The 19,614-nt window shown below is 42.8% G+C and overlaps 1 protein-coding gene across 1 annotated transcript in view; it reads right to left on the reverse strand.

Annotated features, from left to right (window-relative positions):
* The window catches only part of LOC130283193 (uncharacterized), a 113,905-nt gene that overhangs the window by 42,625 nt on the left and 51,666 nt on the right, over positions 1–19,614 (reverse strand). Inside the window, exons 12-18 of the mRNA XM_056532397.1 lie at positions 17,176–17,184; positions 16,726–16,884; positions 15,766–15,880; positions 11,870–12,009; positions 10,965–11,156; positions 10,229–10,352; positions 5,873–6,698 (exon numbers count right to left, since the gene is read on the reverse strand). Of these exons, the coding sequence (XP_056388372.1) occupies positions 5,873–6,698; positions 10,229–10,352; positions 10,965–11,156; positions 11,870–12,009; positions 15,766–15,880; positions 16,726–16,884; positions 17,176–17,184 (1,565 nt within the window). The remainder of the gene's footprint in view (positions 1–5,872; positions 6,699–10,228; positions 10,353–10,964; positions 11,157–11,869; positions 12,010–15,765; positions 15,881–16,725; positions 16,885–17,175; positions 17,185–19,614) is intronic.

Consider the following 19,614-nt stretch of genomic DNA (forward strand, 5'->3'; position numbering starts at 1 on the left):
ATAGGGGTGGACATAGGGGTATTCTACGCCAATGATTCCCAAACAGGGTGTCTCCAGCTGTTGCAAAACTCCCAGCATGGCTGGACCGTCAATGGCTGTCCGGCAATACTGGGAGTTATTATTTTGCAACAGCTGGAGGCTCCATTTTGGAAACAGTAGCGTACCAGACATTTTTCATTTTTTGGGGGGGAGGGGGGGCTGTGTAGGGGTATGTGTATATGTAGTGTTTTTTTACTTTTTATTTTACGTTAGTGTTAGTGTAGTGTAGTGTTTTTAGGGTACAGTCACATGGGCAGAGGTTCACAGCAAGTTTGCCGCTGGGAGTTTGATCTGCAGTGCAAAATTTGCGCCATCTCAAACTTGCAGCACTCACTGTGAACCTCCGCCCATGTGAGTGTACCCTGGGGGGAGGGGGCAAACATCCAGCTGTTGCAAACTCCGAGCATGCCCTTTGGCTGTCTGTGCATGCTGGGAGTTGTAGTTTTGCAACAGCTGGAGGAACACTGGTTTGGAAACACTAAGTTAAGTAATAAACTTTCAAGTGTTTTGCAAACAAACTTAGTGTTTCCAAACCAGTGTGCCTCCAGCTGTTGCAAAACTACAACTCCCAGCATGCATGGTCTGGGCATGCTGGGAGTTATAGTTTTGCAACAATTGCAACATCTGGAGGCACTGAGGTAGGAAACGGACAATGTTTCCCAACTAGTGTGCCTCCAGTTGTTGCAAAACTACAACTCCCAGCATGCCCAGACTGCCCAGGCATGCTGGAAGTTGTAGTTCGGCAATATCTGAAGGATCAGATGTTGCCGAACTACAACTTCCAGCATGCTTGGGCAGTCTGGGCATGCTGGGAGTTGTAGTTTTGCAACATCTGGAGGTCCACAGTTTGGAGACCACTGTATAATGGTCTCCAATCTGTGCTCTTCCAGATGTTAGAGAACTACAACTCCCAGCATGCCTGGACAGACTGAGCATGCTGAGATTTGTTGTTTTGCAACATCTGGAAGAGCACAGATTGGAGACCATTATACAGTGGTCTCCAAACTGAGGACCTCCAGATGTTGCAAAACTACAACTCCCAGCATGCCCAGAAAGCCAAAGGCTGTCTGGGCATGCTGGGAGTTGCAGTTTTGAAACTCCCAGAGGCAGCAGCGAGATCGCTTTACGGCGATCTCACTGCTGCCAATGAAGATGCCGCACTGCTGCCGGAAACTCACCGCAGGGACGCAGCGCCGCCGGGACCGCCTGGAGGATGCCGGGACCGCCGGGACATCGCATGGCCGGGTAAGTGACGCCGGGGGACGGGTTAGGGACACTTAGCAGAGCGGTGTGTGTCCCGATCCCCGTGATCGGGACTCACACACCGCGCTGCTAAGTATTCTGATAGCGAAACGCTGCTATCAGCTAGTCAGATTTGACCAGCTGATAGCAGCGATCGCTGGGGGGGGGTGGGGGATGAAACTCCCCGTGGTCGCATGGTAAGATGGCTGATAGCCACCATCTTACCGGGCACTGCGGGATGCCGCGAGTAGCGGCAAAAATGTTCATGACGTACCTGTATGTCATGGGTCGGGAACACCTTGCCACCCATGACGTACAGGTATGTCATAGGTCGGGAAGGGGTTAAGGTGAAGAGTCACCAAATTATTAAAGGAAAACTGTCAGCCTGTTCACCCCCCCCCCCCCCTTAAACCAATACACTGGGTTAAAATGTGGGTGAACAGGAGTTCAATGAGGGGTCACTTACTTGAATATGTCCAGTAAATCCTGAGATGTCCCCCAGAAGATCCACTGCTGAATTCAGTGAAACACGCAGTGGGGGTGGGGCTTCGCAGGGGCGGGGCTTCGTGACTCCACTTCACTAGGATGTGGAGTCACAAACGATGAATATGTAAATTGAGCTGATGAAGCCACGCCCCACTACGCGATTCACTGAATTCAGCAGTGGATTTCTGGGGGACTTACCTAAGGACCTACTGCTCAGTCATTTAGTTTACATTGAAATCTGCAGCAGAAAATCCTGCGCATCAAATCTGCGTATGTGTGAATGTATCCTAAAAGGGTACTCCCCCCCTAGACATCTTATGCCCTATCCAAAGGATAGAGTATAATATGTCTGATTGCAGGGGTTCCACAAGCTGGGACCCCTGTGATCTTTGTGGGTGTGGTTGGCAGGGGTCATGAAATAATGGCCACACCTCCTCAATGCAAGTCTATGGGAGGGGGCATGGTGGCAACCACGCCCCCTCCCATAGACTGGCATTGAGGGGGCATGGCATCACGTCACAAGAGGCTGGGGTAGCGGAGTACCCCTTTAATAAATAGTACAGTTAAAGGGAATCTGTCAGATCATATTTATGATAGGAGCTACAGACCCCTTCAGACAGGACAATAATATCAAACATACCTTTGTTAGTGCAACGGGTTTGACAAGGAGGTGGGCCAATACTCTTAAGTGCCACAATATTGTGTAATATTTGAGGGAAGTGTTTGGAGTCCTGCTCTACAATCAATCAAGACTGGGAGGGGAACCCTAGAGGCAAGCAATTTAGTGTCACTCAAGCAATTTGTCCCTGCATCCTTGACACTTGAGAAGAAGAAGGAGGATGTCATACTTTTATAACCAAATAAGAAGAAAAAAGCCACAACAGCAGTAATCCAGGTGTAACTGAGAGCATATTTGCTACAGTAGAGAGAGCTGCACATGTACAAAACCGGAGCATTGGATGATGCTTAAAAGAGTAGTCCAGTGCTGAAAAACTTATCACCTATCCTCAGGATAGGGGATAAGTTTCAGATGGAACAGTGGCTCAGTTGCCCAAAGCAACCAATCAGATCGCTTCTTTCATTTTGCAGAGGCCTTGTTAAAAATGAAAGAAGCGATCTGATTGATTGCAATGGGCTACTGGGCAGCTTTTCCTCTGCACAGGTTTTGATAAATGTCCCCCATAGAGTGTAGGTCGAGACACTCCACAAGGCTGTTTGGTGATGGCGGTTTCGTGGTCACTACCACTTACCATTCATGCCTAGTGATCATAAGCAGTGGTGACCATATTGTGGCAAACAGCAACAAGTATATGTTTCATATCATTGTCCTGTCACCGATGTGACTGTGTCTGTAGCACATATCATAAATTATGATATATATATATATATATATATATATACACAGTGATATATATATATACACAGTGTATATATATATATATATATATATATATATATATATATATATATACTGCTCAAAAAATAAAGGGAACACTAAGATAACACATCCTTGATCTGAATGAATGAACTAATCGTATGAAATACTTTAGTCTTTACATAGTTGAATGTGCTGACAACAAAATCACACACAAATGATCAATGGAAATTTATCAACCCATGGAGGTCTGGATATGGAGTCACACTCAAAATCAAAGTGGAAAACCGCACTACAGGCTGATCCAACTTTATGTAATGTCCTTAAAACAAGTCAAAATGAGGTTCAGTAGTGTGTGTGGCCTCCACCTGCCCGTATGACCTCCCTACAACGCCTGGGCATGCTCCTGATGAGGTGTTGGATGGTCTACTAAGGGATGTCCTCCCAGACCTGGACTAAAGCATCAGCCAACTCCTGGACAGTCTGTGGTGCAACATAGCGCTGGTGGATGGGGCGAGACATGATGTCCCAGATGTGCTCAACTGATTCAGGTCTGGGGAATGGGCTGGTCAGTCCATAACACCAATGCCTTCCTCTTGCAGGAACTGCTGACACACTCCAGCCACATGAGGTCTAGCATTGTCTTGCATTAGGAGGAACCCAGAGCCAACCGCACCAGCATATGGTCTCACAAGGGGTCTGAGTATCTCATCTCGGTACCTAATGGCAGTCAGGCTACCTCTGGCAAGCACATAGAGGGCTGTGCGCCCCCCCCCCCCCCAAAGAAATGCCACCCCACACCATTACTGACCCACCGCCAAACCGGTCATACTGGAGGATGTTGCAGGCAGAAGAACGTTCTCCACGGCATCTCCAGACTCTGTCACATGTGCTCAGTGTGAACTTGCTTTCATCTGTGAAGAGCACAAGGAGCCAGTGGTGAATTTGCCAATCTTTGTGTTCTCTGGCAAATGCCAAACATTCTGCACGGTGTTGGGCTGTAAGTACAACCCCCACCTGTGGATGTCGGGCCCTCATACCACCCTCATGGAGTCTGTTTCTGACCATTTGAGTGGACACATGCACATTTGTGGCCTACTGGTCGTAGTGGCAGTGTTCCTCCTTGCACAAAGGCGGAGGTAGCGGTACTGCTGATGGGTTGTTGCCCTCCAACGGCCTCCTCCACGTCTCCTGATGTACTGCCCTGTCTCCTGGTAGCACCTCCATGTTCTGAACACTATGCTGACAGACACAGCAAACCTTCTTGCCACAGCTTGCATTGATGTGCCCTCCTGGATGAGCTGCACTACCTGAGCTACTTGTGTGAGTTGTATTCTCCGTCTCATGCTACCACTTGAGTGAAAGCACCGTCAGCATTCAAAAGTGACCAAAACATCAGCCAGGAAGCATAGAAACCGAGAAGTGGTCTGTAGTCACCACCTGCAGAACCACTCCTTTATTGGGGGTGTCTTGCTAATTGCCATAATTTCGACCTGTTGTCTGTTCCATTTGCACAACAGCATGTGAAATTGATTGTCAGTTACTTCCTGAGTAGACAGTGTGATTTCACAGAAGTGTGATTGACTTGGAGTTACATTGTGTTGTTTAAGTGTTCCCTTAATTTTTTTTGAGCAGTGTGTGTGTATATATATATATATATATTTATATACATACTGACAAATTCCCTTAAATGGGTAATCCCCTAGCCAGCGTTCGGAATATTTAGTTCTCAACGCTGTGTGCGCGCTGTAGGGGTCAGCCACAACCATTCGTCATGTCACATCACACCCCTCAATGCACGTCTATGTGAGTGGGCGTGGTGTCATGAGTGGGCATGGCTGACCTCTGCAGCGTGCACACAGTGTTCGGAACTAATTGTTCCTAACGCTGACCAGTGGAGTACCCCTTTAAAGCACATCTTACATCATGACACTGCAGGCTATTTAGTTGTAAATTAGAGGACATTCTCAGTTACTACACAAACAATCAAACAACAAAGGTGGTCAAAAAAAACCTTGGTTCCCAACCATTTGAAGATTATAAGTGAAACTATTTACAAAACTTTAATATTAGGGTCCAAAAAAATGCACAAATTAATACAAAATTGGGCAAAGGCCACATGCCTCTTGACAAAGCCACTTAGGTAGTTAAATGTTGAGGGGGGCATTTTCTTGTTTTAATTAGCTGTGTGCAATACCAAAAAGTAGAGAAGGGACATTACTGCAGAGATGTCCTCTACATACAACCAGCATTAATGGAGCCAGTTGAGCCCACTAATTCAATCATCATGGTGGTTAATTGGTGGTTTTAAATGTGTGTGTACCTCCCAAATTTTGTATTCATTTGTGCACTTTTTGGACCCTTCTATTAAAGTCCTGGAAATAGTTTCACATATAATCTTCAAATGGTTGGGAACCAAGGTTTTTTTTTTACCACCTTTGGTGGTTTATTGTTTGTATTTTCAATTTACCCTCCAACCATTGGTTTCTTCTTTTTCTTTTCAATTCTCAGTTACTAGACCAACAGGCAGACACTACAGTGGGAACTCAATATCTTATTTGTAACAAAAACATTTGCAACATTCTGAAATTTTAAAAGGCTTCTTCTCTGTGTGAGTTTCCAAATGTATTAAAAAATTTGACTTCCTGGTAAAATATTTCCTACATTCTAAACATAAAAATTCTTTGAGACCTTTCAAGATGATGTTTCACTATACAACACTTTCAACACTCTGAACATGAAAATGGTTTTCCCATGTGAGTTGCCAGATGTCTCTTGAGATGTGACTTTCTGCCAAAGCTTCTTCCACATTCTGAGCATAAAAAAGGCTTGTCTCCTGTGTGAGTTATTTGATGTCTCTCACAATGACGTTTGACCACAAAACATTTCCCACATTCTGAACATGAAAATGGCTTTTCTCCTGTGTGAATTCTTTGATGTTCAACAAGAATTGATTTCTTGGTAAAGCGTTTCCCACATTCTGAACATGCAAATAACCTCTCTCCTGTGTGAGTTCTCTGATGTCGTTCAAGATGTGATTTTTTGTAGAAGCTCCTTCCACATTCAAAACATAAAAAGGGCTTATCTCCGTTATGAGTTAGTTGATGTTCCGCAAGAGCTGACTTCTTTGTAAAACATTTTCCACATTCTGTACATGGAAATGGTTTCTCTCCTGTGTGAACACGTTGATGTTCAACAAGAATTGATTTCTTGGTAAAACATTTCCCACATTCTGAACATGAAAATGGCCTTTCGTTTCTGTGCATTCTCATGTGCATTGAAAGATTAAATATATTTTTATAATGTTTTCCACATTCAGAACATGTGAATATTTTATCTCTTCTACAACCTTTAGCTTGTTTAATAGTTTGTGATTGATCAGATAAGGTTTCCTTTTGATTAATAGGATCTGATGACAGATGTCTGCTTGGAAGCAATGAAGGTATATTTGGGGTAATGGAGTGTTCCCCAGAAGTAAGCTCACAGACATCTTCAAGCTCTGCTTCACACTCTGGAAATAAGGAAAGTTCCATGGATCGTTTGGTGCAGTCATCTGCTGGAAATAAAATATTGTAGGTATTTTATAACATTCTTATATATTATATAATGACCTATGCATTGATGCTTCCCATACAAGACAAGTAGAAAAATTATATATTCTTATAAAGAATATAAGAGAACTTATAGTTTTCATATTACACATTTCTGTATAAGCAATTGACTGTTTGAGGGTTTCCTAAGAGATGCTATTTTGGAGTATCTTGATAAAAATAAACATATGACTCCATATCAACCAAACTAACCTGATCAGCTTTTACGAGGAGTTGAGCTTCAGACTGGACCAGGGGGAATTGCTGAATGTCGTATATCTGGATGTTTTCAAAGCATTTGATACTGTGTCACATAAAAGGTTGGTGCATAAAATGAGAAGGAGTGGGCTGGGGGGAAATGTGTGTAAGTGGGTAAGTAACTGGCTCAGTGATAGGAAACAAAGGGTGGTTATTAATGGTACTTATTCTGATTGGGTGACTGTTACTAGTGGGGTACCACAGGGGTCAGTCTTGGGTCCTGTTCTATTTAATATATTTATTAATTACCTTGCAGAGGGGTTGAACAGTAAAGTAGCAATCTTTGCAGATGATACTAAACTCTGTAAAGCAGTAAACACAATAGAGGACAGTGCACTGTCACAAATGGATCTGGATAGGTTGGAGGTTTGGGCTGGGAAGTGGCAGATGAGGTTCAACACTGATTAATGTAAGGTAATGCACATGGGAAAGAAAAATGCGGGCTGGGATTATGTATTAAATGGAAGAACACTTGGGACGACTGATGTAAAAAAGGACTTAGGAGTCTTAGTTAACAGTAAATTTAGCTGTAGTGACCAGTGTCCGGCAGCTGCTGCCAAGGCAAATAAAATCATGGGGTGCATCAATAGGAGCATAGATACCCACGACAAGGAAATAATTCTACCGCTGTACAAATCCCTAGTCAGACCACACATAGAATACTGTGTACAGTACTGGGCACCAGTGTACAAGAAAGATATAGTGGATTCAAAGACGGGCAACCAGGGTAATACGGGGAATGGGAGGACTACAGTACCCAGAAAGATTATCAGAATTGGGGTTATTTAGTTTAGAAAAAAGGCAGCTTAGGGGAGACCTAATAACTATGTATAAATATATCAGGGGGCAGTACAGAGATCTCTCCCATGATCTATTTATACCCAGGACTGTATCTAGGACTGTAACAAGGGGGCATCCTCTACGTCTAGAGTAAAGAAGGTTTCTACACCAGCACAGACGGGGGTTCTTTACTGTAATAGCAGTGAGACTTTGGAACTCTCTGCCAGAGGAGGTGGTCAAAAGGGGTCTGGATGCATTTTTTGGAGAGTAATAACATTGCTGGTTTTGTATATTTGATTTATAGACACAGAAAATTGATCCAGGGATTTATTCTGAAGCCATATTTGGAGTCAGGAAGGAATTTTTACCTCTAGTATGAGGGTTTTTTGCCTTCCTCTGGATCAACTCAGTAGGGACTCATTCGGGGTAAAGGTTGAACTTGATGGACTCTGGTCTTTTTTTAACCTTATGAACTATGTTACTATGTTACAGGGAACGTATCTTAAGAAAATTTGTTGTTGTTTTTTTTTCCCCCTGAAGCACATAAAGTGAGGCAGAGTTTACATTGGGTCAGTTCGCCTCTTGTTTTGCCCCATACGGACCCAGAACGGCTTGGAGAACAATTTACACCACCAGGTTCCAATGGATCCTCTTGACTTGAATGGAGTTTGTCAGGGACCCGATATTTTATCATTGTTAAGTGAAGAAAAAAAATAGAACATGCACTGTATTTTACTCTTAAAGGGCTACTCTGGTGGAAAACAAATGTTTTCAAATCAACTGTGCCAGAAAGTTATACAGATTTGTAAATTACTTCTATTTAAACATCTTAATCCTTCCAACAATTATCAGCTGCTGTATGTTCCAGTGGAAGTTGTGTAGTTTTTACTCAGTCTGACCACAGTGCTCTCTGTTGACACCTCTGTCCGTGTCATTGAAATGTTTAACAGAAAAATGGAGAGATTTCCCAATAACAACAAATCACAGCACAGTCATTGGTTGTTGTGGGCAAAATCTCTCCAGTTTTTCTCGCACATATTGTAATAAAACAGAGTCAATACAACATATTGTCAAGAAGAATATCTGGAGAACAAAGTAGGTTAAAATGATAGAATGATGTCAATGCACAGTGTACTGCTGTTTGCTGAATACAGGCTGTGCAGCCCTTGTTGACCACTCTGGAGGTGCCTAGAATGGGCATATAGGCATAAGAACTGGAAAAAGGAAGAAAGGAAGAAAGTAGCCTGGTCTTATGATTCACGTTTTCTTTAACATCATGTGGATGGTAGAATGCATGTGTTGCTTACTTGGAATAAAGATGGTACCAGGATTCACTATGGGAAAAAAGACAAGCAAGTGGAGATAGTGTAATGCTGTGGACAATGTTCTGGTAGGGAACCTTGGGTGTTTGGCCACTTTGCAATTTTAAAATCTACCCAGTAAATTATTTCATTTGTTTTCATAAATAATCATATGTTCTCCACTAAAAATAAAAATAGAGGCTAAAATACAGATTTGTGGTTTAACTTATCTTAATTTGGAGAAATACATTTCGGCAAGAGAAAGGTGGCTATATTGCAGAAAATGTGAATTTATTAGTTTTGCTGATCTCTGTTGGCATCATATGGAAGCTGCAACGTTTCACAGCTGGTGAATGGCGATATTAATATAATATTATCTAAGCATTATATGTTACGGCATTTTACACATGTTTAAGCACTTTACAGCACAATTCTCTGGACAGAATATTTTAATGTTCAGCGTAATACTTGGGCACACAATGGCATAATTATTTAGAGGGTGATCAGCACAGTATGCTAAATTATATTGATATTATTCGGACTGTCCAGGCTGTAGGATTACAGGTGTTAAGCCCCTTTATCCAGGAACTAGAGAGGACTGAAAGATTTCTTTGAGGTTTTTTTTCTTTAAAGGGGTACTCAGCTGCTCAGAATTTGGAACAAACGGTTCCGAACGATGGAGCCGGCGTCGGGAGCTCGTGACGCAATAGCCCCCTAATGACCACGTCCCGCCCCCTCAATACAAGTCTAAGGAAGGGGGCATGACAGATGACTAGCATTGAGGGGGCAGGGCGTGACGTCATGAGAGGGCAGGGCTATGACATCACGAGCTCCCAGAACGGCTCCAGCGTTCGGAACAGTTTGTTCCAAATGCTGAGCAGCGGAGTACCCCTTTAATGTTAGTTGGAATGCACAGGTGGAGATTTATCAAAACTTGTGCAAAGAAAAAGTGGAGCAGTTGTCCATAGCAACCAGATTGCTTCTTTCATTTTTCAGAGGCCTTTTATAAAATGAAAGAAGTGATCTGATAGGTTGCTCTAGGCAACTGTTCAAGTTGTCCTCTGAACAGGCTTTGATAAATCTCCACTAGTGACTGAATATCTAATTAACTTGACGCTCAAAAAAAGCTCTGTTCTTTACAAGCATTTTTCTCTTACCCTTTGACGTGAAGACTTGGCGGTTCTCCAAACATACATCCTTGTACAGATCCTTGTGTTCTTCTATATACTCCCACTCCTCCATGGAGAAATAGATAGCGACATCCTGACACCTTACAGGAACCTGAAACACACAATAATGGAGTAAGCATCTAAACACTATCAATGAAAAATAGCAAACATGGATCTTTGCAGGCGCATGGACAGCAGTGGATAAAAGTTCATGGAGTCTTCAATACATATAGATGTTTATTTTAAGCACATAAAAGCAACGCGTTTCCTGCCCGTAGCGGGCACTTCATCAGGCAAGTGTGCAAGATACATGCACACTTGCCTGATGAAGTGCCCGCTACGGGCAGGAAACGCGTTGCTTTTATGTGCTTAAAATAAACATCTATATGTATTGAAGACTCCATGAACTTTTATCCACTGCTGTCCATGCGCCTGCAAAGATCCATGTTTGCTATTTTTCATTGATGCTATTTGGACCGGTGAACCAGGATAGACCGGAGGATCGTGGCTGCTGACAACCTAACCTGATTAATACGCTGTATGGTGTTGTGCCCTTAGCGCAACACATTGTGGTAAGTGTGACCTTTATTGCACTTATTCACTGTCTATAAACATATCACACTAGGGGCGCATGTTCCCTCTTTTTTCCCTTTTGTCTTAGCATCTAAACACTGTCTTGGTGTTACTGTATAATGAATTTCCCCACATTCCCAGCAGTACTCACCTCTCCAGTCAGCAGCTCAGTGATCTTGTTGGTGAGTTCTAGGATCTTCTGCTTACGGATACTCTCATGTATCAGTAAATGAGGTGGAGGATCTGTGATGACTTTTTTGGTCTTGCTTGCTTCAAAAGACACATGGGGGTGAGTGATGAGGCTCAGATACTCACCAGATGTTCTCAGAACTACTGCATAATCCTTTGTAATGAGAGAAAAAAAATATCACATTGCCAGAATATCATAATCCCTCTCTTCCCCAGTCAAGTTGCCATCCTTATATTATGTGGCAACCTCTGCCAGGTGAGGAGAAGAAAAGCACCGCCTCGACAGGCGCCCCCTCCATGGAGGTATCCTTAGTATGGTAATGCCACAAAACGAGGTGGACTCAGATATTAGTTCAAAGGAAAGGCGTATGTGTACGGAGCCGGTCTGGGCCTCTCAGCTGTGGATGATCCACGGAGTCACAAGGCAAGCCTTGTGACTCCGGGGATCGTCCGGGGCTGTGAGGCCCAGACCGGCTCCGTATGGAAACTCCTTTTCTTTGAACTAATATCTGAGTCCACTTCGTTTTGTGTCATTACCATACTAAGGATACCTCCATGGAGGGGGCGCCTGTCGAGGCGGTGCTTTTCTTCTCCTCACCCTGCAGAGGTTGCCACATTGATGACCCATACCCACCCAGAGGAATACGGCCAACTGCAAGGCAGCATCCCACACCAACTAGTCACAAGTGGACTTCAGTTCTGTGCTCGCAGTACAACACCAAAAGGTGAGCATGCTCCCATATCCCTTGCTGTGTTTATTTCATACACCAGAGATAATTGCACATAGTTGCGCTTTGTGTTTTCTGCTTTTTTTTCCCTTCGTGCTTATAATATGGATACAGTACCATGATTTCCAGAATCCCTTACCTCTCCAGTCAGCAGGAAGATAATCTCCTTGAAGAGCCTTAATATACTCTCAGTCTCTTTGCTTTTGCCCTTATTTTGTGAATCGGCTATGGACTTGTAAAGGAAACTATGAGGAGACAACAAAGCTGGAGGCTTCTGTACTGCAAGAACACAAACAGTCAGGTCATGCCAATGGTTCCCTGATAATGGATTTTAGAGTAGTGATACAGTCAATATTTTAGAAGAAGGTAGTAAACATTTAAGGCAGGGTGTCATAAAAAGGCATAAAAGGTAGGATGTCATTCCTCACTATTAAATTGCATGTTCCATAAGTGTTACTCTCTGTTCCCTTATTTAGAGGAGGTTGTATTGCTGCCGGGATGCGCTCTATTAAATATTATAATATTTACCGTATGTATAATTATTTATATTAGTGTACCTAGATAGTGTTTTGTGTTTTATTATTTATATCCCGACAGCCGTCCTCCTTTTTTGATAATTATATACAATACCTATTACCTCTTTCCATCTTGATATCAGGGTCCACTACTTTTGTTCTCTGACGCGATTGTCCATGTGCGTTGTTTGCAAGTGTGAACTATACCTGTTTTAATCTTTGTAAGTTGGTGTATGCTTTGCGGGTAGTGGAAGGTGTTATCCATCCACGGACCCCACCGCCATAAAAGCAACCCAAGGATCACAGTCTATGTATCAATACGACTAAGATCGCCAAGACGATCGAAACGCATCACTGCCTGTCCATGTGTTATGCTGTTTACTAATAAAGAACGCACCTGCATTTCAGCTTCCACACTGGACATTCGTTTTTCTTGTATGCAGTAAAAATATACACTTAAACAACACAATGTAACTCCAAGTCAATCACACTTCTGTGAAATCACACTGTCCACTCAGGAAGCAACACTGATTGACAATCAATTTCACATGCTGTTGTGCAAATGGAACAGACAACAGGTGGAAATTCTAGGCAATTAGCAAGACACCCCCAATAAAGGAGTGGTTCTGCAGGTGGTGACCACAGACCACGTCTCAGTTTCTATGCTTCCTGACTGATGTTTTGATCACTTTTGAATGCTGGTGGGGCTTTCACTCTAGTGGTAGCATGAGACAGATTGTACAACCCACACAAGTGGCTCAGGTAGTGCAGTTCATCCAGGATGGCACATCAATGCGAGCTGTGGCAAGAAGGTTTGCTGTGTCTGTCAGCGTCCAGAGCATGGAGGCACTACCAGGAGACAGACCAGTACATCAGGAGATGTGGAGGAGGTTGTAGGAGGACAACAACCCCGCTGCAGGACCACTACCTCTGCCTTTGTGCAAGGAGGAGCACTGCCAGACCCCTGCAAAATGACCTCCAGCAGGCCACAAATGTGTATGTCGACTCAAACGGTCAGAAACAGACTCCATGAGGGTGGTATGAGGGCCCGAAGTCCACAGGTGGGGGTTGTGCTTACAGCCCGACACCGTGCAGGATGTTTGGCATTTGCCAGAGAACACCAAGATTGGCTAATTCGCCACTGGCTTCCTGTGCTCTTCACAGATGAAAGCAGGTTCACACTGAGTCTGGAGACGCCGTGGAGAACGTTCTGCTGCCTGCAACATCCTCCAGCATAACTGGTTTGTCAGTGGGTCAGTAATGGTGTGGGTGGCATTTCTTTGGGGGGCCGCACAGCCCTCCATGTGCTAGCCAGAGGTAGCCTGACTACCATTAGGTACCGAGATGAGATCCTCAGACCCCTTGTGAGACCATATGCTGGTGCGGTTGGGCCTGGGTTCCTCCTAATGCAAGACAATGCTAGACCTCATAAGGCTGGAGTGTGTCAGCAGTTCCTGCAAGACAGAGACATTTATGCTATGGACTGGCCCGCCCGTTCCCCCGACCTGAATCCGATTGAGCACATCTCAGACAATATCTCTTGCTCCATCCAACGCCACGTTGCATCACAGACTGTCCGCCACCTCATCAGGAGCGTGCCCAGGCATTGTAGGGAAGTCATAAGGGCACATGGAGGCCACACACACTACTGAGCCTCATTTTGACTTGTTTAAGGACATTACATCAGAGTTGGATCAGCCTGTAGTGTGGTTTTCCACTTTGATTTTGAGTGTGACTCCATATCCAGACCTTTATGGGTTGATAAATGTGAGCAGTGTAGTATTTTTCCCCCCAAAATGTTTACTGAACCACAATATTTCTTAACCTCAGTTTGGACCCCCTGTTGTAGGGGACAACATTTAAAGGGATATTGTCACCATGAAAATGCTTTCTAAACTATTGGCATAATGTTATAGAGCAGACTGATATATATCTCTGTTGTAAAAGATTCAGAATAACTTGTGACATAGGACTGTCGCTCCATTTCAATGGGGGAATCAGGGCCCCATTGACAAGAACACAGGGGAACATAGTGATCAGAGACTTACCCCCTATTCTGTGGTTAGGAAGTATGTGTTATAGGCTGAAAAACCCTTTTGAACTCAAAGGGTACAATATGTTTTATTTTATGGAATACAATGAAATGTGTGGTGGCCCAGTACAGGAGTTGCACCCCTGTACCCTTGCTGCCCTTTCAGGCAGACTCCATTCAGTGACCACTGGGCCCTCCCCTGTACCTATATTCCATGTCTGGTGTTAAACATCTATGTTATCTAATGTAAAGTGTATATATTGTTATGTACCTTAAAGTGTTAAGGTGCTAAGTGTTGTAACCAAGGAAGGTACCAGTGACCATGTGACCTACAGGGTGACCTATGGGACCCCTCCAGAGTCTCCCCCATATAAACCCTTGGTGGAGCTTCCTCTTGCTCTTTTCCTGCTTAGCTGAGTTGCAGTGAGGTCAAGTCTTGAGAGAGTGTCTGGTGTCCTAAGGAGGCCTAAAGTCTACCACGTAGCCACAAGTCCACGACCCCACAAATCAAAACCTGGTAAGCTACAAACGGGGTGAAGTCTGTCTAGTCAGTCCCAGTCAAGTCAGTCAAGATAAATCTGTGTCAAGTCAGTGTGGCCCTGCATCAAATTGTCCAAGTCCACTACAAGTCCCAGCAAGCCCTGAGGTCTCTGAAGTCACTGGTCACCTCCTTGGGCCTAGCCAAGCTGTTAAGACTGTTACACCTGTCTGATTCAGCCACTCAAGCACAGCCGGCACCTCAGGACGCATTGTTTTTATCCTCTTGTGGACCTGACGAAGGCGCATGTGAGCGCCGAAACACGCTGTCCGTAAAAAAATATTTCAATAAATTGTCCTGTGCAACCGTGGCGTTTTGAATCCGTCATTTGACAGCAGGAGTGCTCTACATAATTCCCCACCTTTATCTACCCATTCTTCGTCTATCATTCCGTACCCTAAGGGACACGGATAGGGGAGATAGAGCTGCACACTGCATCCACTGATCTTTACCCACACCTCCCAACAGTGTTGGGCTTACACTGTTGCATCCCCTCAGCAGGTCAGTACAGCACAATAGGTGAGGTGGTGGGTCCCCCCCTTCTTTTTCCAATGACAGCATACGAGAGAGAGAGACCCGTTTTTTTGTCTTTCTTCTGTTATCTACCTGTCTGATTCAATAAAGCTTCCGTTGTTCTGTAACTTGGTGTCTGAGTCATTATTTGCCCCGTGCCTTGCCCAGGATCCAGTGGTATACCTTCGGGTGGTGTAGAGGTTAAACCATGCCCTGGCGTCACGAACACAAGGGGTTAATGTCATCTGCCCTCATCACACCCTCACCACAAATGTCTATGCTGAGAATTCAGCTACATCTACCTGACTTTCCTGTAGAGTACACACACACACGACATCTCACAATACATCGTTAATATGCAGTTCTCGTGACTGTGTTGAGTATTTCTTAGTGACCCGGCAAAACTGCCCTTCACAGTTAAAAAACTGTCTACTTACTTGAATATATGAGGGACTTCATCATAATATCCTTGTATAGATCTTTGTGTCCTGCTAAATACTCCCACTCCTCCATGGAGAAATAGATAGCAGCATCTTGACATCTTACAGGAACCTGACACACAAAGAAACAGATTCAATGTACTTAAACGACAGCAAAAACATTCAGTTTGGTTTAAATAGCACCGAGAATAATAAATCTTTTTTAAAAGCATCACCATTTTTAAATAACCCTGTTTGATCAATAAGTTACAGGGTATATTGAGATACACTTTCTATTAGGTACAATGCTCCATTATAAATATAAGGAGACAGGGCTCTGATCACAAGCTTACAGTCTGCAAGGAAAGGGCATCATACAAAAGAACAAAAGATATTTGTTGCTCTGCTTATCCAGTCAATTCCCACAAGCCAGAATAAATGAATATGCATACAAATATGTAGGCTTAGTTTACTGAACCAGCCATCCAAAGGAATCTTTTTTAATGTGAAGGGAAAAGATTTTAGACCACAATAAAAGTTATCTCCAAACAGCTCGGGTTGTGCTTCTTCCTATGTATTCTGCATGCAGGTGATAATATGAAAAGGGGTTAATGCCAATAAGTATGCCCCTTATTTACAAGAGGATAAATATTTTTGGATGTGGTACATACAAACACTACAGATAGCCTGCTCTGAAAACAGATAAAATTGATGAAGGACCAGACATTTCTGGGATCCAATAAGACCACGCCCCCTCCCATAGACTTGCATTGAGGGGGCGGGCGTGACATCATGAGGGGCCGGTTATGATGTCACGAGCTCCCGGCGCTGGCTTCAGCATTCAGAACAGTTTGTTCCAAACGCTGAGCAGCGGATAACCCCTTTAATATAATAAATTCACTAACAACCTGTATACTACTGATTCAGAGAACATTATTGTCACTATTCAGAATGTTACTGTGTTGAAGCAGAGCTCACCTCTCCCGTCAGAAGATATACGATGGTGTTGGTGATTTCTAGGACTTTCTGCTTGGTGCTTCTTTCATTCATTAGTGAATAGGGTGGAGATGCCATGATGGGGATTTTGGCCTTGCCCCATCCTTCATCCTCAGAAATGTTGTTCACTACTATGTAATCCTGTAGACGGAGAAAAACATTGTTTTCACTTTACATATGGCCATCATCTCTCTAGTCACGTCTCATGTGAAGTAATTTCACATGTAAATGATGTGATGGGATGTGGTACCCACACTTCCTTCCTTTTTTAGTAACACAAATGAATGCTATCTCAGACTCCCTCACCTCTCCAGTCAGTATGTAGATCATCTCTAGAGTGACATTTAATATTGCCTCAGTCATAGGTTTCTTGTCTGTGTCCATCTTTACTAGGTCAGGTGGGGCTCATGTTCTTGCGAAGGAAACTTTTACTCCTGGAACCTGCAAACAGGAAATGAGCGTCAGAGATCAGATAATCACATATTATTTAAAACTGATTTTTATTATTAACATTTTATCATATTTTTATTATTAAAGGGGTACTCCGGTGGATTTTTTTTTCTTTTAATCAACTGGTGCCAGAAAGTTAAACAGATTTGTAAATTGCTTCTATTAAAAAATCTTAATCCTTCCAGTAGTTATTAGCTGCTGAATACTACAGAGGAAATTATTTTCTTTTTGGAACACAGAGCTCTCTGCTGACATCACGTCAGCAGAGAGCTCTGTGTTCCAAAAAGAAAAGAATTTCCTCTGTAGTATTCAGCAGCTAATAACTACTGGAAGGATTAAGATTTTTTAATAGAAGTAATTTACAAATCTGTTTAACTTTCTGGCACCAGTTGATTTAAAAAAATAAAAGTTTTCCACCAGAGTACCCCTTTAACATTTGTTATACTTGTGGTGGTTTTATTTTTGTATTATTCAGTTTTCACACAAATGCTATACTACTGATCCAAGGAACATGATTCAGGTATAACTTCTCAGATGTAAGAAGATATAGGTCCCAGAATCTAGCCTGTTGTCTACCAGTCAGTCACTTGTATCAATCCAAAAATAAAGAATAAGTCTGTTGGAATACTAAAGATGAAGATGAAGGTCACCTTTCAGAAAGACAACGACCCAAAGAACATATTCAAATCCACATAACCATGGCTTCACCGAAAGAAGATTTTTCAATGGCCCAGCCAGAGCCCAGACCTAAATTCAATTTAAAGGGGTTATCCAGGAAAAAAATTTATATATATATCTCAACTGGCTCCAGAAAGTTAAACAGATTTGTAAATTATTTCTATTAAAAAATCATAATCCTTTCAGTACTTATGAGCTTCTGAAGTTAAGGTTGTTCTTTTCTGCCTAAGTGCTCTCTGATGACACGTGTCTCGGGAACCGCCCAGTTTAGAAGCCAATCCCCATAGCAAACCTCTTCTAAACTGGGCGGTTCCCGAGACAGGTGTCATCAGAGAGCACTTAGACAGAAAAGAACAACCTTAACTTCAGAAGCTCATAAGTACTGAAAGGATTAAGATTTTTAATAGAAGTAATTTACAAATCTGTTTAACTTTCTGAAGCCAGTTGATATATAAAAAAAAGTTTTTTTCCTGGATAACCCCTTTAAGATCTGTGGTGTGATATAAAGAGGACTGTGTGCAAGATATGTCCTCACTATATGACAGATTTGGAGCACTTTTGCAAAGAAGATTGGGCAAATGTTAATTTTAAGATGTACCATGGTAATAGCCTCCAACCCAAAAAGACTTATTGTTGTGATAAAATCAAAAGGGGCTTCAACAAAGTATTAGTTTAAGTATGTGCACACTTATGGAACCAGGTTATAATGTGTTATTTTTTTTTATATTTTCCTCTTAAAGATTACATTTTGTTTGATAATTGATTATTCACATCTACTTACCTGTCCTTGGTGCGCTCCGGCCCCCACCTTCCCGGACGAGTGTAAGTGACAGCCTGTTCAGCCAATCACCGGCTGTGGAGAGGCCATCGCTGCGGCCAGTAATTGGTTGAGTGTGCCGTCACTTTTGCACATCCAGAAATGTGGGGGCCAGTGTGCACCGTGGAGGGGTATGTAGACGGGGCCCTGTATAGGAGATCGTGGGGTGATCCTAGTGGTTGGAAGCCCCCCTACCCGGCAATCAGACTACCCTTTTAACATTACAATAACCTCACATTTTAAAAGGGTATCTTATGTATGTCTATGAGTGAAAGACATACATAATACTATATGTGTATACTGTCATTTTTTTTAACTCCTTATACATTAGTAGAATGTAATTACTGTTTAACATTAATATATACTGTATAGGTCACCAATATTTTTGTGTATCCTATCTTTGATCCTGTATATACACACAAGTACATCATAGATAAACACTGTATATATTACAGCATACTAACAGGTATATAACAGAACTAGAGATACACAGTAATAAAGAATACTAACATCATATATACACATAGGGGGAGATTTATCAAAACCTGTGCAGAGGAAGAGTGGTGCAGTTGCCCATAGCAACCAATCAGATTGCTTCTTTCATTTTCCACAGGCCTCTAAAGAGGCCTGTGGAAAATGAAAGAAGCAATCTGATTGGTTGCTATGGGCAACTGCACCACTCTTCCTCTGCACAGGTTTTGATAAATCTCCCCCATAGTACAAATACAGAACACTATAACACCGCAGTATCTAGGGCAGTATCTCACATCAGTATTTCTAAGCCAAAATGTATACATCTTCTCTCAGCAGGTTCTGCTCCTGGTTTACATATACTAATAGAAAAGGCTGACCTAAACACTGTTGTGTGAATGAGGCCATACATTGTATATAACACACTATATATATATATATATATATATATATAT

The sequence above is a fragment of the Hyla sarda genome, chromosome 7 (genome assembly GCF_029499605.1).
Source record: "Hyla sarda isolate aHylSar1 chromosome 7, aHylSar1.hap1, whole genome shotgun sequence".
Lineage (NCBI taxonomy): Eukaryota > Metazoa > Chordata > Amphibia > Anura > Hylidae > Hyla > Hyla sarda.